The 16,632-nt window shown below is 44.3% G+C and overlaps 1 protein-coding gene across 8 annotated transcripts in view; it reads left to right on the plus strand.

Annotated features, from left to right (window-relative positions):
* The window catches only part of EPN2 (epsin 2), a 120,596-nt gene that overhangs the window by 52,012 nt on the left and 51,952 nt on the right, over window positions 1-16,632 (plus strand). For 6 of the 8 annotated variants that reach the window (XM_073636402.1, XM_073636404.1, XM_073636398.1 and 3 more), the window contains exon 3: window positions 32-52. The exons of the other annotated variants lie outside the window; for them this stretch is intronic. In XM_073636402.1, coding sequence (XP_073492503.1) covers window positions 32-52 — 21 coding nt within the window. The remainder of the gene's footprint in view (window positions 1-31; window positions 53-16,632) is intronic. 8 annotated transcript variants of the gene reach the window in all.

Genomic DNA, 16,632 nt, shown 5'->3' on the forward strand with positions numbered 1-16,632 from the left:
TGGATGGTTGTGTTTTGTTATCTGCCTGCAGTTATGTGCGATGTCCTCACAGGTGAGTGTATTGTCTCAGGCATGGCAATTTGCATGGTTTTGCATGGCCCCAGTTGACACCACCAGACCCCCCCCCCCCCCCCCCCGCTGGCCAACCTTAGGAGACATGGCCATAGGCTGTGTTGCAAATCTTTGGATGATTGCTCCTGTTTTTCTATGAAACAACATAGCGATGGAGGTGTCTGGTCATGCTTCTGACCCCTGTTCCCTTGGTATAAACATGCACACTTGAGTGGTCTAAGCATACATGTTTATGTAAGTATCTGTATAAAGATCACATGATGCAGGTACAATCCAACCACCCTACAATGTCTGTGACCAGCTTAAAAGATAAGAATGGGCTCAGCCTGGGAGAGCTGCATGGTACATCTCCGCAGGCCAGCGGTGAACAGAATACGACGCACAGCCTGTGAATGCCAGCTTACATAAAACGGTCCCGAGGCTGGTCCATCTGCATCTATTGTGGTCAAATCATGTGACTCCTCCATGGCCATCCCTGATCTAGATGAAAAGTCTGGATCTCTATACAGCAACACCCAATGTCTCCAGTTTATATGCAGCGATTATATGATCAACGATCATCTGTATGGGCAGCTGCAGACAGATCAGGTCAGGCCTGGCCATGAAATTATAGAGGAAATTAAGTAATCTGATAGGCTACAAAACCGTGCCCAATCACTGCTGCTTTTTTCCAAGACAGGCAGGCTTTGGAACTATCTGCAGAACATCTGTGTCAGTCTCCCCATTGGCTAAAAGTGGTTTTAGAGGAATAAGGCCCCTTTCACACTTGTGCGACCTGAAAGTCGCGTGACTTTGACGCGACTTGAAGCAATACCTGTGTAATCTCGAGGTCTATGGACCTCAAGTCACATTAACCACTAGCTGACCAGCCGTTGTCGGCTCTCCTGCGCAAATCACCGTAGCTGTAAGGCGGCTCGTGTCCGCTGTGTGAACGTGGCAGCGGGTCGGGCGACCCGCGATCACCTAGTACAGAGGCAGAACGGGGATCTGCCAGTGTAAACAAGCGGATCCCCGTTCTGACAGGGGACTATGACAGAGATCTACTGTTTCCAGTGATCAGGAACAGTGATCTCTGTGTTGTCCCAGTGAGCCCATCCCCCCTACAGTTAGAACACACCCAGGGAACACAATTAACCCCTTGATCGCCCCCCCCCCCCCAGTGTTAACCCCTTCCCTGCTAGTGTCATTTATACATTGATCAGTGAATTTTTATAGCACTGATCAATGTAATAATGTCACTGGTCCCCAAAAAAGTGTAATTTGGGGTCAGATTTGTCCGCTGCAATGTCGCAGTCCAGCTAAAAATTGCAGATCGCTGCCATTACTAGTAAAAACAAAAATAAAAGTCCCTAAATCTATCCCATAGTTTGTAGACGTGATAAGTTTTGCGCAAACCAATATACACCTATTGTGATTTTTTTTTTTTTTACCAAAAATATGTAGAATATATATCGGCCTAAACTGATGAATACATTTGTTTTTTTATATATATTTTTGGGATATGTATTATAGCAAAAAGTAAAAAAAAAAAAAATTTTTTTTTTCAAAATTGTCAGTCTTTGTTTATAGCGCTAAAAAATAAAAACCGCAGAAGTGATCAAATCCCATCAAAAGAAAGCTCTATTTGTGGGAAAAAAGGATGTCAATTTTGTTTCGGTACAGCATGGCACGACCGCGCAATTGTCAGTCAAAATGACGCAGTGCCGTAACGCAAAAAATGGTCTGGTCATTAAGGGGGTAAATCCTTTCGGGGCTGAAGTGGAAAGTCGGACCAAAGTAGTGCAGGGACTACTTTGAAGTCGCACAGATATAAATTATACTCATTGGATATCATGGGGTACGACTTGTCATATGCAACTTTGCAGTCCCAAGTTGCACAAGTGTGAAAAGTTTTTTTTTTTTTCATACCTTAATGCATTCTATGCAGAGTAAAAAACCTTCCAGTATCCCTGCTCTCTCTTCTCACAGACACAGATGCAGCAGCGGTAGCCATTGGCTCCTGCTGCTCTTGAGAAGAGAGGTGGTGGGTGGGGCTGATCTGCACTGTGTGTATCTATTGACCCACACAGCCCAGCTAAGGAACAAGCCCGCATGTCTGCCCCCATAGAAAGTGTTTGCTATGGGAGAAGCCACAGAAGAGGAGCCAAGATCCTCAGTGGGGGACCACAGGAGAGGTTTGGACCACTCTGTGTAAAACCATTGCAGAGAGCAGGTAAGTGTGACAGGTTTATCATTTAATTTAAAAAGCTGAGCCTTTACAATTACTTTAAACACAAACTCCCAGCTGAACCCAGCGTCTGTGTTTATGCGGAGACAGCTCTGAGTCCAAAGGGTGGTCAGATCGTACCTGCATGTCCGGTTGCCCAGTGAAGTCCTTGGGTGGCTATATGGGGACAACATTGAGTGCCTCCATTGGAAAAGCTGAAGGTTTTAGTGTATTGTGGAAAGGTGTTACTACACCGCCATGCAGAACAACCTATTCCCACCTCCTGTACCAGAATGCAATACCTCCTTTCTAGACATCGATGTGTAGTGCTTCTGGGATCTCTAATGAAGCTGGGTTGTGGCAGAGTTTGCTGATACTCCATATAATGTTCTTCAATGCTAAATGGCAATTTTTGTCTACCAAACCTCTCCTACAATCTTACCTCGTAATTCTGCCATGGCAACAGGTAAATGTATGATAAAACCTAAGGCTATAGAGGTCACGATGTCCAGAATTCTCTTGTCAATAGATTCCCTCATCCATGCCAAGCAGTGTGGGTGGAGGAACCCCCTAGGCAGACTATTGTATTCTAACAGCCGTTGCTCCAGAATACATGAAAAGTGAAGCTTTCTGATTGGCTGCAGTCACTATTCGGCTGAGAATTTTCTACCTGGCTCCATCAATTTACAGATTTAAAGTATAACTAAAGGCAAAACTTTTTTTTTTAGTTTTGGATGGAGTAGAGAGGGGTTAGAACACTTATAAGGTTTTTATTGCTGTCTGTACCCCGTTAGGGAGATTCCCCCTCTCTATTTGTCCTGTTTACCATTATCATTGAAAGTGAAAGTAAAATAATATGCCTAGAATTTTGGGTTGTCCCCAGAAAAGTAAGAGGTGAAATCTTGCAATAGGGACCGAAGTTCTGGTGACCTGGGGGGGGGGGGGTCCCCAGGGAATTCCCTTGATTTACAGGGATTTCCTCTCACTTCCTGTTTGGCTATGGGACAGGAAGTGAAGGGAAATCTCCGCAATGGGGCACAGATAGCGAAAAAAAATCTGACAGGGGTTATAACCCTCCCGTACTCTATCTAAAATGGAAAAAAAAAAACTTTGCCTTTACTTCTATTTTACATTTTTTGAGGAGTGGTGCCAACCAGGCCACCCATTGCTTGAATTTCCTCCTAATTCTGCCATGGTTACAGGAGGCTGTATGAAAACCCTAAGGCTGGCCATAGATATATTGAAGTTTTTGTCGGTTAAGCAGGAACCAAACAAATTTGGCTGGTTGTACTGAAGTAAATCTATCAATTGATTTCAGTACAACTAGCTTGTCAGGTTTTTCTCATGCAATCACAGCTGGTGGCAAAAGCCGTCAGCAGTGATCACTGTATTTTGATGATGGGGGAACCTCCCAATGTCAGAATACAATATCACAGCAGGAGGGATTCCCACATCAACAATGACCGTGTTGATGGGGAATATATGAGTATATAGATGGACAGTTTCCAGAAACAGACCATTCCTCCCAGTCTCTAATTGTAATAAGAATGTAAAAAAAGAGACACTACTGTCTCAAGGGGTTATGGGATTTTGGAGGGAGGTAATGTGTCTGTTTATAAGGTGAGCACCAGCAACAACAATTAGTATAAAAAATATATACGTTTATTGAAATATATCAGATAAAAACAACACAGACAAGATATAGATTGTAACTATAGATTACGACTAGATACATTAAATCAAATACGTGGATATGCAGAAGCAGCCAACATGTTTTGCATAACGCTTCATCAGGGTACTGCATGCATTACTGATTTCATCTAGGTTCCATAAAGTATAAAACATATCATTAGTATATAAAAACATATCCTATGATCAATTCAGAAGACAGGAGATTGTTAGATTGTATTGCATTTATATAAAAATAATATAAATTACAATAAACATTTCAAATAACATATGCTCACCTGGTCTATCACAAAGTATGAATGCTAAAGCGCAACATTGCACAGACATCCGCCCATCATGAGACCACTCAGGGCTGGTTCCCAGTGGAAGGCAGATCCAATCGGGATTGCCGGTGGGGAAGTTGGACCGTGTATGATGGCCGGAATTTAGGGTAGTGTAACAATCTAGGAGCAGATTTATACAAATAATAATATTCACGACCATAATAAGCCGAGAATGGCGACTTCAAATTTGATAGCATATCAGCATCCATTGAGAAGGATCAGAAATAAAAATGATAATGCCGTAATAATGCCGTTGTAAGAAATGTATGAAAATTTTTATAAATAATTGTATATATTTGATATTTTAGGTTTATATATACTTGTTTATCATTGATTATTTATTATAATTTAATCAATTTATTTAGTTTAAATAAATTTAATAATAATTATTTATAATTACTGTTACTTGCTACTGAGGAATTGGGAGGGAGGATAAAGTTAGTTTGTTTGGTGTATAATATATGCAAAATGCAACAGTTGTTGGATAGTAAGTGATAGCCTCCCAGCCAATAATTAAATAAATAAGCACCAAACGATAATCAATTAAATACATCCCAAAACCTTAGCAGTTCTTACCTAATACAATAGATGATGGGGATAGAGATACCTCCGCTGGTGGACATTCGGCAGCGGTGTGTGACTTGACTCACCGCACAGACAGCAAGATGCGTGCATCGGCAAAAAGCCGACGCTGCCATCTTATGTCTTCACGATCCCACCGGAAGTGAAGAGTCAGACGTGACCCCTGACATCACTTCCGGTCGGGACGTCCCTGCAGATGCGCATAGATCCAAGGAGGATCGGTGCGTTCGCGGCATCACTCATACGCTAGTAGCGCGGACGAAATGTGAGGGTGGAAAGGAAAACTCCGCCCTCATATGCAGAGACGCACAAACTTCCTCACCAATGGCAGCTTGCCCTGGGTTAGATGGCAGACGAACGCTGGAATGAAGCCAATAATCATTCATAAAGAAAGACCACAAACACTGAAATAAAAATGTATAAAGCAGAGGCAATCTCAAATATTTAAAAACGTATGACCTATACAATATAAGGCAAGAATGTGTGGCAAACATTAGATAACATTCAAGTGCACTTACAAAAATAATATTTATGTCAGCAAGGGGTATGACATCCCAAATACAGACATTAACACCTACAAAGTGCATATGATGATAGTAGCCAGTACAGAGCGCAAAAGCAAAAAAAAAAAAAAAAAAACAAACAAAAAAAAAAAAAAAAAACACACAACTAATTAATATATTTCAGAGGAATGGTTCATATGATAATGCCGTATTTAACCCTGGTGGGTATATGGCCTTCTGATTAAAAATTCATCTTGCCTCTCTTTGTAAGATTTTCTTGTCAAAGTCTCCTCCCCTTTCAGATTCCAGAATTACTTCCAATGCAGCAAATGAAATGTATGATGGATCAAAACTATGATTAAGGCCTACATGTTTACATATAGGGGTATATAATAATCCTGCGTCTAAATAGTACAGGTGATCTTGTATACGCTTGGCAAACGGGCACTTAGTCTTGCCAATGTAAAATGCACCACATCGACACATGGCTAGATACACAATCCCCTTAGTACGACAATCGGCATACCCCTTAGGTTTGTAGAATCCACCTCTGGGTAGAGGGCATCCCACGCCTTCCCTGATCCACGGGCATTGATCACACTGGCTGCATTTGAAAGTACCACCTCCTCCCGTCGCTCCAAGAATGGGAGGGGCAGGAGGAAGATGACTGTGCGCCAGACTATCTCTAATAGAACGGGATCTCCTATATACAATTTGTGGTGTAGTGCTCACATATTTGGAAATAATAGGATCTTCAGACAGGAAGTGCCAGTTGTGATTAGTTTACGAAAGATATCTTGATGGGCAGTAAAGGTCGTAATGAATTTAGTGGTAGGGTTAGTATCCCTAACCTTAGATTTAAAAATAAGTGATTCAGGTGTATTTGATTTAGTCCTCTGGTATGCTTTTTTGAGGACTCTTTTACTTTACATCCTGGTTTGTAATCTAGAGTAGAGTGCCTTAGCCTCAAGCTCCCCTCGTCCCTTGCACAGTTGCGCCGCAGCCTTAAGTATTGGCTGAATGGTATGCTAAGTACAAGGAAACGAGGATGTGAGCTCGAGTAATGCAAATGTAATGTGTTGATGGGGAAATCTAATGATTTTCTTTCCTTCAACAATTTATTCTTTCAACCAGCGGTTGAAAGAATGAAAGTTGCATAATCTATGGCTTGCTTAAGTGTCCCACAACCTAACTTCCTCATTCTGCCACGGTGACAGGAAGCTGTATGCCATACCTAACTCTCATACAACCCAACCTCCTAATTCTGCATTGACAACAGAAAACTGTAATAAGGTTATACAGAGTACAATATAGACATGACACTTTCTAAAGGCACTAAAACCTTCATCCCTATAAGAACCAAATACTTTGTAGCCTCCTTTGGGCTTTCTGACCCGTCTTTTTTGTTCACTGAAATAGAGAGTTGTAGGCCAATAAAGTAATATGCTTTGTAAATGTGATTTGTATAGTATTTATCATTTCGTTTTATTTTGCTATCTGCTGTTCTGCCCAGTAGCATTGCATGGCGTCCCGTAATGGATAATACTGAAATGCTTTAACAAGTTAGATATATGTGTATATAAAGAAACCACCTATGAGGAAATAAGTTCCTGTTCTTGGTCAGTAACTTGCTCCAATTTTTATTTCCTGTACTAGATACAGCGAGGTGCACCGGAACCAAAACAATGACAAGCTCACAGCGCCTCCATTCACCCAGTTATGGCAGTTGATAGGTTTTTTTTTATTATATTTTGTTAAACATCTGTAGAATTAGTAGTACAGTACAGCAGAGGATACAATAGGTAACAGTGTATACATTAGGTAAAATGAATATCCAAGAAGAGTAAGGTCTCTTTCAGACAGGCGGCAGTGCTTACCACCTTCTGAAAAGTGATCTGCGCTGGATTCTTTTTTGGAGGGCGGTAAAGCAGCGGCTGATAGGTGTTTTTTTTTTTTTTTTTCACTATTTTTTTTTTTTTTAATTGCTAAAAAGCAATTTAATATTGTGAGACTGCCGCCAAGTGCAACAGTATTGATCTCAATACGTGAGTTTAGTTGTCGCCTGTCATACTTCACAGCCCAGGTTAAAAATGCTGCGACTGTGAAGCAAAGCATTGCTGCCGTGTCATATATATAGTAAGGATGAGCTCCGGCGTGTTCGCATGCTGAACGTGCCGAGCCCGCCAGGAAGTCAGCATGGCGCAGCGCTAATCACAGGCAGGGAGACATTTCCCGATCTCTGCAGCCACACTGCTTGTGATTAGCGGGCTCGGCACGTTCGGCATGCGAACACGCCGGAGCTCATCCTTAATGTATAATCCTGTCAGGCTGTAATGTTAGCATTCGGGGGGGGGCTAGGGGGTGAGTGCGTCTCATTTGCTTCTTTTAACCACCACCCCTGTTGCTCTTGTGAACAAGCCCCTAAGGACTTTTGCATGCGGACATCATTTACTGATGTTTATACCTGGGATCTTGGTGGCAGAGACCGGCAGAAGGTCTTGTGTAAAAAAACAAAAAAAAAACAAAGACCTTGCGTGTGCACAAGTAAAAGTGCGTAGGTGTGTACATGTGTATAATGGGTGGCACAATGGTGTAGTGGGTAGCACTCTCGCCTAGCAGTAAAAGGGTCGCTGGTTTGAATCCCAACCACGACACTACCTGCCTGGAGTTTGCATGTTCTCCCTGTGCCTGCGTGGGTTTCCTCCGGGTACTCCGGTTTCCTCCCACACTCCAAAGACATGTTGGTAGGTTAATTGGCTTCTGTCTAAATTGTCCCTAATATATGAATGTGAGTTAGGGACCTTAGATTGTAAGCTCCTTGAGGGTAGGAACTGATGTGAATGTACAATGTATATGTTAAGTACTGCGTAAATTGACGGCGCTATATAAGTACCTTTAATAATACTATAATTCCCCTTCTAGCTGCCATTGTTTCAGTTTATGCATATATATTCATATGTATTGGGGTATGCATAAATTGCTGCACTCAAACGTAAAATTGTATATATTTTTTATTCCAGCAGAAAGGATTTTTATGCTGCGGATTGCATTGTCCCATAGCGCTAATTCAGACATGCGGTCTGACTGCCTATAAACAAGTGCATTCAGCCACTTGTACAGCCACAGGGCTGTACACATGAGCAGTAAGAATGAAATGGCATGTCGTAGTAGGCAGGTGGGTACCGCAGCAGAATGTGACCCATGCGGGTGGTTCTGCATTTTTAGTGTTAAAATAGGTCCTGTAGATTCAGTTGTTCTCAACCTCAGTCCTCAAGTACCCCCAATGGGGGTCATTGTTTTCAGGTTTTCCTTTACTTTGCACAGCTGCTTTAAATCAATATCAATGACATGGTATTGATAAGAGCTATTTTATCTGAGGGAAGTTTCCAAAACATGGCATGTTGGGGGTACCTGAGGACTGAGGTTGAGAACCACTGCTGTAGAGGAGACACCTGTATGCAGATCTGTAATAAAACAACCTTGTATGGCTACAAACGAGTGTGCAAGGCCTATGGATATGTAAAGCACATAAGATCGGATCCATAGAAAGTGGTCCCTTAGGAGTTGACCCTATGAATTAAATCAGCCACTATAAGGACTGGGAGGTAGGATTGAGCTAGAGCAAATATTTGGGCAAAGGGTGGGGGGTGAGGGGGCACACCCCCACCTAAGGATGGAGGAGGAGGGGGGGGGGTGAAGGAGGAAGGTGTGAAATTTCACCGGATATTTTATTTTTTTCCAGAGAAAGGGTCTCTTTACATTAAAGAAAAGCTATTGTTGGGGTTCTAGCTGTGAGATGCAGATTAAGGAATGTACAGCAGAGGAGTGGAAGTAAAGCTTACTATGCACATACCAAGGCCAGTGGGGGAGAGCACATTGTAACCGGCCTCCCTTCCTCTGTATGCTGGATTTCCTCTCTACCTACATATTAACCCCCCCAGTGTACCAGAAACCAGTCTGGAAATCTGAGCACCGATACACACGGCTGAATTGGTCTGTTTAAATGTATACATCAGGATATGTGTGCTCATAAAGTGACGGTGTAATGACAGCTTGTTTTCTGATTGGCTGCTTCTGTACACTGTGAATTTTTTACACCAATGAGGCCTTCTCAAGGGTTATGGATGAAACTAGCCTTATGGTGGCCACAATTGATAAATGATTGATTTCTTTTCCGATTGATCTCTTCCACTAGGAATAATCAATCTATAGTTGACGACCCATTTGATCAATATGCCACACACACACAGATGTGGATTTTAGGTTATGGCTATTCATTTGTTTGGGGATTCAATCACTTTGATTGAATCACGTATCAATTGGGGGAAAAAAAACAAAAACAAAAATTTGTCACCGTGACTGGAGGGTTACATCTTCCACCAGAATATTGTCATCTTTTGGGTTAAAGCGGAGGTCCGCCCACCCCTGAAAAAATTAAAAGCCAGCAGCTACAAATACTGCAGCTGCTGACTTTTAATAATAGGACACTTACCTGTCCTGGAGTCCAGCGATATTTCCATCAGCTGTCGGGAGCTGCCGCCGCCATTGTGGGTAAGGGAATATGGCAGTGTAGCATTACGGTTTCACGCCGGGTCACTACTGCGCATGCGCGAGGCACTACTGCGCTCTTTTGCTGGCCCGGCAGTGGGGGAAGGAGGAGGGACCTGAGCTGTGACATAATTCGCCGCGACCTGGACTCCCGGAAGTGGGGTCAAGATACCTGTCAAAGACAGGTATTTGCTCCCCCCTCCCCCTCCGAAAGGTGCCAAATGTGGCCCCGGAAGGGGTGAGAAGACAAATGAGCAGAAGTTCCACTTTTGGCTGCACAGCTGTGTAAGCCAGGTCCACGGCAGAAGTGTGATCATCCCTACTCCCTTCCTCCAGCAGGTCTCTATCTTCATACAGACCTGAGGCTTTGAGAAGACCTTGCAGGAGGCTGTGCACTGCACCTGCAACACTCTACAGGCTTCATTTTTTTATTATGTATTTTTATTCCTGGTACTTATATAGCGATGTCAATTTACGTAGCGCTTTTCATATAAAATTATACATTCACATCAGTCCCTACCCTCAAGGAGCTAACATTATAAGGTCTCTAACTCGCATTCATACATACACATATTAGGGCCAATTTAGACAGGAGCCAATTACCCTACCAGCATGTCTTTGGAGTGTGGGAGGAAACCCACGCAGGCATAGGGAGAACATGCAAACTCCAAGCAGGTAGTGCTATGGTTGGGGTTGGGACCAACGACCCTACTGCTGCTATGATTGCAAATATTAGTAAATTCCTATTGATCATTATATCAATGTTGCCACATTTACTACTTTTTGCAAAAAGTGGGCGCAAAAGATGGACTGAATCTATAAAGTGAACAGGTTGTTTGCCAGTAATAGGCAGAGTAACTGTTTTTATTTATAGAATGCACTGTAGGACAGCTGTGCTCGCTTCTCACACCACTCCAATCTGTTGCCAGTCCCCCCCTTGAGGAATACCCAATACTCCCAGGTACTGAGGGACACTTCCGCTGCCTCTTCATATCGCAGCCCGGTTGCCTAAGTGGCCAGACACTAGGGGAGCATAGACGCTTGAGGTGTCTTTTGTAAAGGACAGCCTATTACTTTAGTATGAGCAAGGTACAGACTTTTGTAAAGCTCATTTTTGGCTGAGCTAAGTAGTAGGACAGTTAGTGACAGAACCGGAATGTTCATTTTTAGAGCAGAGCTTGGCGAGGCTCCGGACCAAGCCGGTAGGAGCTACACTAGGGCTGGAGATGGCAAACATGGAGCATGGCCTACACTAGTTCTGTTAGGAACATCTCACCATCCATCTGTAAATTTCTAGGGCACACTCCTACACCTTCCATCACTGTATTTCCAGGATTCCTGCCAGTACTTCCAGTATCCTTGTCAGAGCTTCCAGTGGCCCTCTAACAATCTTTTCCACCATTTCCAATGGTGCTCACAGAATCCGTACAGGATTTCCAATATCACCACCAGTACATCCAATGCTACTCATAAAATCTCTACCAAATATTCCATTGGGGGGTTAAAAGAATCCCTGCCAGGATTTCCAGTGCTCTCTGAAATGATGCTGGGTGTGTCCCCTGACCCAGGGGGATATTTAGGCATCAGCTCTGGAAGTGGTTGGTGCTCTGTGTTTTTTTTTTTTTTGCTAGCTACTCTGCTGGTGTAAAAGAGCTGTATTATACGTCTGGCTGCATGTTTCATTATTAATCTGACTTCTATTGTGTTTGCCGCCTACCTTGACTCCTGCTTCTCTTTTCTCTCTTCATTGCTACCTACCTCCACCCCTACCTGAACCCAACTTCTCTCTAGATTGCTGCCTGCCTTGACCCAACTATTATTTTGTGGATCCCCCCAGTGTACAGTCTCCATACTGCAGCCTTCCCTGTCTCTGATCACCCCTTGGTAGGGTGATCCTGGAGGCTGTGACCTTGTACCAACACACACCGAACCACCATTTCCACCACCAGGAGCTCTGGTGAAAACCAGCTGGTGCTGAGACTCCACGACTTGGGTGAGCCTGCGTCACCTGCCAGGGAGTGTAGGCTTTGTAGCCATTAGATGAAACATGTTTTCCTGTCTACAAAACCCCTCAATAAGGCCTGGTTCACACTATTGCAGGTGGTTGAAGGTGCGAGAATCGCTGCTGTACCTGCAACCAACTGCAGTCAAAACATCCTGCTCTTTAGAAAGGAGCGGGACTGCCATCCATTCTTAATGGCACCCCCACACATCAAAAAACACAGCGCATTTGTGGGTGTGGGAAAAAACATGGTGCAAAAGCACTATGCGATTTCCCTGCCACTGCTTTTTAAAAGTGGTACAGGAGCCTTTTTTTTTCTGCATGAAACACAGGCACAACAGCCCATTCAAATGAATAGGCGGCTGCTGTGCCTGCGCAATAGTGTGAACCAATCCTAAGGGCACAACGCAAGGGCACATAGAAAACCATTGTTTGCCATGTGCGCTGTTCACACAATACATATGTGGTGATGTGTGTCACCTTGGTGCATAGCGTTGAATGAAATGTGATTTTGTGACCCTTCAATTAAGTTAAAAAAACAAAAGTAAACCGTGTGTAATGTGTTGTAACAATGCACCACACTGCCCTACACAACGCACACCAGTGCATGCAAGTTATAACATAATGTTCCCCTGCTGGTATGAACTGCCTCCAATAAAACGGATTTGTAATTCTCTTTTCAACGTTCACATAACCTGACCTTTCATAAATGTACTGGTATTGTTATCCAGATGGTGGCTCCGCTTTAAATTGAACCTGTGGAGGCAGCGATAATCCGCCGGTGATATGTGCCCACTTCTCCCGTCCCCCGCTGGCTGCCGGCTTGGCACAGCAAACACAAAGGACAGGAGACAGATGGTGCAATGGGAATCCTGCTTTAGTGATTAGTACAGTTTGGAATTTATTTCTGCTGCTGTGGAGGAGGCCGGGGATGACCGACCATGCCTATTAAACCAAGATGGAAGCATCCAGAGGAGAGAGGCTTTAAGGCTTCATTCAGATGTGCATTGACACCCGTTCTGCGCATCTGTATCCACCCTGCGCTGCGCACAGGAAGTCTATTGAGTTGGACCTAGCCACAAAATTTGACATGCATCCTGCAGCGGGTGCAATAATCTGAGCGCACACTGCCTTTATTTGGATCTGTGCATCCGCTGCTGCACACATGTCAAATTTTGACACAGAGCTGTCTGTGCAGCCACCTCTATAGACGCAATAACAAATGTAGCCCCCCCATACAGAAAGGGTGTAAACCCCCATCTGAATGAACCCTTACAGCAGAAAAAAGTACTCTGCAGACTATTAAAGGGAACATGTCCAGATGAAGATGCAAGTGCCGCCAATGCTGGCTTATTTATAAAGGGCCAGGCTCTGGGGGTGTCATCTTAATTCTAGTCTCACAACCAGTGAATTCATCGAGTCACTATATGTAGGCAAGGCGTTTTCTGAGCTGTTACAGAGCAAAGACCAGCTTACAGCCTTAAGGGTCCATTAATACTACATTGCCGCAATGCATGATACTTAATTGATGCAATTTGGTGCCATTAAGAATGAACAGCACATCAATGCACCTCCACATAGATGTCTACGGAAAAGCGTAGCTAACCCAGAAAAGTTGCAGATGCACTGCACCTGCAGGTAAACCACAGCACATCTGTGTGAAAGCAGTCTTATAAGGGGCTCAGAACAGTTATGCCCCGTACACACGGTCGGATTTTCCGACGCAAAATGTGCGATCGGAGCTTGTTGACCGTGTGTGGGCTCCATCTGACTTTTTTCATCGGATTTTCCGACACACAACGTTTGAGAGCAGGCTATAAAATTTTCTGACAACAAAATCCGGAATTGTCGGAATTTCCGATCGTGTGTACACAAATCCGACGCACAAAGTGCCACGCACGCTCAGAATAAATTAAGAGACGAAAGCTATTGGCTACTGCCCTGTTTATAGTCCCGACGTACGTGTTTTACGTCACCGCGTTCAGAGCGATCGGATTTTCCGACAACTTTGTGTGACCGTGTGTATGCAAGACAAGTTTGAGCCAACATCCGTCGGAGCCGCAGCAGGAGTTATACGCCTTTTCATGGTTGGTGGGTGTAGCACCTGCCAAGCATGACCCATTCAAATGAATGAGGCCACTCTGCAAGTGCCCTGCAACTTTGTGCAGTACAGCAAACAAGGCGTGAAAGCAGGAAGCGCTGTGTTGCTTTCTCACTATCTGCTTTAATCCCTCGGACACCACAGAAGCATGCAGTTGTGGGGTGCCTACAGGGTGACCTTGTTTACTTGAATGGATCGTGAGTGGCAGACGGTAGCACCCACCAAAAGCAACAGGAGGGTTCAATTCCTGCTGCTGCATGTGTACACCTTTGGCTGCTGCCTCAGCAGCTAAAGGGGGCGGTAAAACCGCGGCTCAACTGCACGGTTTTACATGTACAGTACATGTGAACAAGCCCTAAGGGTGCTGCTGCCGAATGCAACTAAGGGCTCATTCACAAGTGCAGCAGGCACTGCTGCTCCTCTGAAAAGCAATCCAAGTGTGTTTGACAGGTGGTTAGGAGGCGATATGTTGCCTCCTCACCACCTGATTTAAACCCATGATTGCCATGCAATGCATGTGATTGTGACACAGTAGTATGGCAATTAGAGGTTTAAAACAGGTGTCAGGAGGCGACGCTGTGCCCAGTGATCTTAGACTTCTGTTGTGTTCAGGTAGATCTCCACCTCTTTAACCACTTGCCGACCAGCCGCCATCATTATACTGCAGCAGGTCGGCACGATCCCGCGAACCGTCATAGCTATACATCGGTCCCTTTAAGCAGGATAGCAGGTGCGCGCACCCACTGTGCGGCTGGGGTGCCGATGCTCGTGATCGGCTGTTGCGATGACAGCCGGGCACGAGAGGCAGAACAGGCAAGACGTGTGTGTGTGTAAACCCACAAATCCCAGTCCTGTGAGGAGAGAGAGATTGTGAGTTCCTACGAGCTGGGAACCACGATCTCTCATCTCCTATAGTCAGTCCCATCCCCCACAGTTAGAACACACACATAGGGAACACAGTTAACCCCTTGATCACCCCCTCGTGTTAACCCCTTCCCTGCCAGTGACATTTATACAGTAATCAGTGCATTTTTATAGCACCGATCACTGTATAGTAGAGTTGCCACCTCATCCCTTTAAAACCAAACACATTTTAATTGCACAGGTTCTGAGGCAGATTAAGTTGGTAATTAAACTCACCTATCTGCATTAAATTAGCCTCAGAACCTGTGTAATTAATATGTGTTCGGGTTTAAAGGGATGAGGTGGCAACTCTACTGTATAATTGTCAATCAACCCAAAAATGTGTCAAAAGTGTCCGATGTGTCCGCCATAATGTCGCAGTCTTGATAAAAATCGCAGATCGCTGCCATTACTAGTAAAAAAAGAAGAAAAAATAATAAAAATGTCATAAATCTATCCCCTATTTTGTAGACGCTATAACTTTTGCGCAAACCAATCAATATACAGTGGAACCTCAGATTGCGAGTAACGCGGTTAACGAGCATTTCGCAATACGAGCACTGTATTTTTTGTCTTGCAAAACAAACATGATTCAGGTCAAAGCATGAACAGTACCGCGTTTGGCCTGAGGTGAGGGGGGGGGGGGGGCCGGAGCTGAGCGGTGCCGACTGGCGCTGTTCGGAAATGCACGGAAAGGCCAGGCCTCGGCTGACCTCGGCAACCCTCGGGAACGGTGTCTGAGGTTTGCCGAGGTGTTCTCGGGCCTTTCCGGCCTTTTCCTGAAGCTCTCCGGCGCCCCCCCACCCCCACCTCTGGCCGCATGTGATATTGCATGCCACTGAAGTCAATGCGGAACAAATTATTTTCGTTTCCATTGACTTCAGTGGGGAAACTCGCTTTGATATGCGAGTACTTTGGATTACGAGCATTCTCCTGGAACGGATTATGCTCGTAATTCGAGGTTCCACTGTACTGTTTTTGCAATTTTTATTACCAAAAATATGTAGAAGAATACATATCGGCCTAAACAGAGGAAAAAAATTGGGGCTATTTATTATAGCAAAAAGTACAAAATATTGTGTTATTTTCAAAATTGTCGCTCTTTTTTTGTTTATAGCGCAAATAATAAAAACTGCAGAGGTGATCAAATACCACCAAAATGAAGCTCTATTTGTGAGAAAAAAAGGACGTCAGTTTTGTTTGGGTACAGCGTTGCACAACTGCGTAATTGTCATTTAAAGCGACGCAGTGCCGTATCGCAAAAAATGGCCTGGTCATTGAGCAGCCAATTCTTCTGGGGCTGAAGTGGTTAAAGAGGCTGTAAACATAAACCATTGGTAAGTTGTACCTATAGGTAAGCCTATAATAAGGCTTACCCAAAGATACTGTAAATATCTCCTAAATGTACGCTGTTTAGGAGATATTTGCTGTACACTGAGCCGATGATGTCATTGGCGCATGCGCTGTGAAGAAGAGGCCGCCCGTGCCATTTTTTCAACAGGGAGTGCTGTAACCGGCGGCTTCCCACGTGCATGTCACCTGACTCCGGACGGTCACAGAGCCTGAGTCCGCGGCCCCGGAACAAAGAGGGGCGAACATGGATGCGGCCTACAGCGGGGACAGTGCGGGCTTAATTTGCAGGTAAGTGTCAGATAATGTGCTAGTATGCGATGCATACTAGTACATTATGCTTTTACTTTGCT

Source organism: Aquarana catesbeiana, linkage group LG06 (genome assembly GCF_042186555.1).
Source record: "Aquarana catesbeiana isolate 2022-GZ linkage group LG06, ASM4218655v1, whole genome shotgun sequence".
NCBI classification, from domain to species: Eukaryota; Metazoa; Chordata; class Amphibia; order Anura; family Ranidae; genus Aquarana; species Aquarana catesbeiana.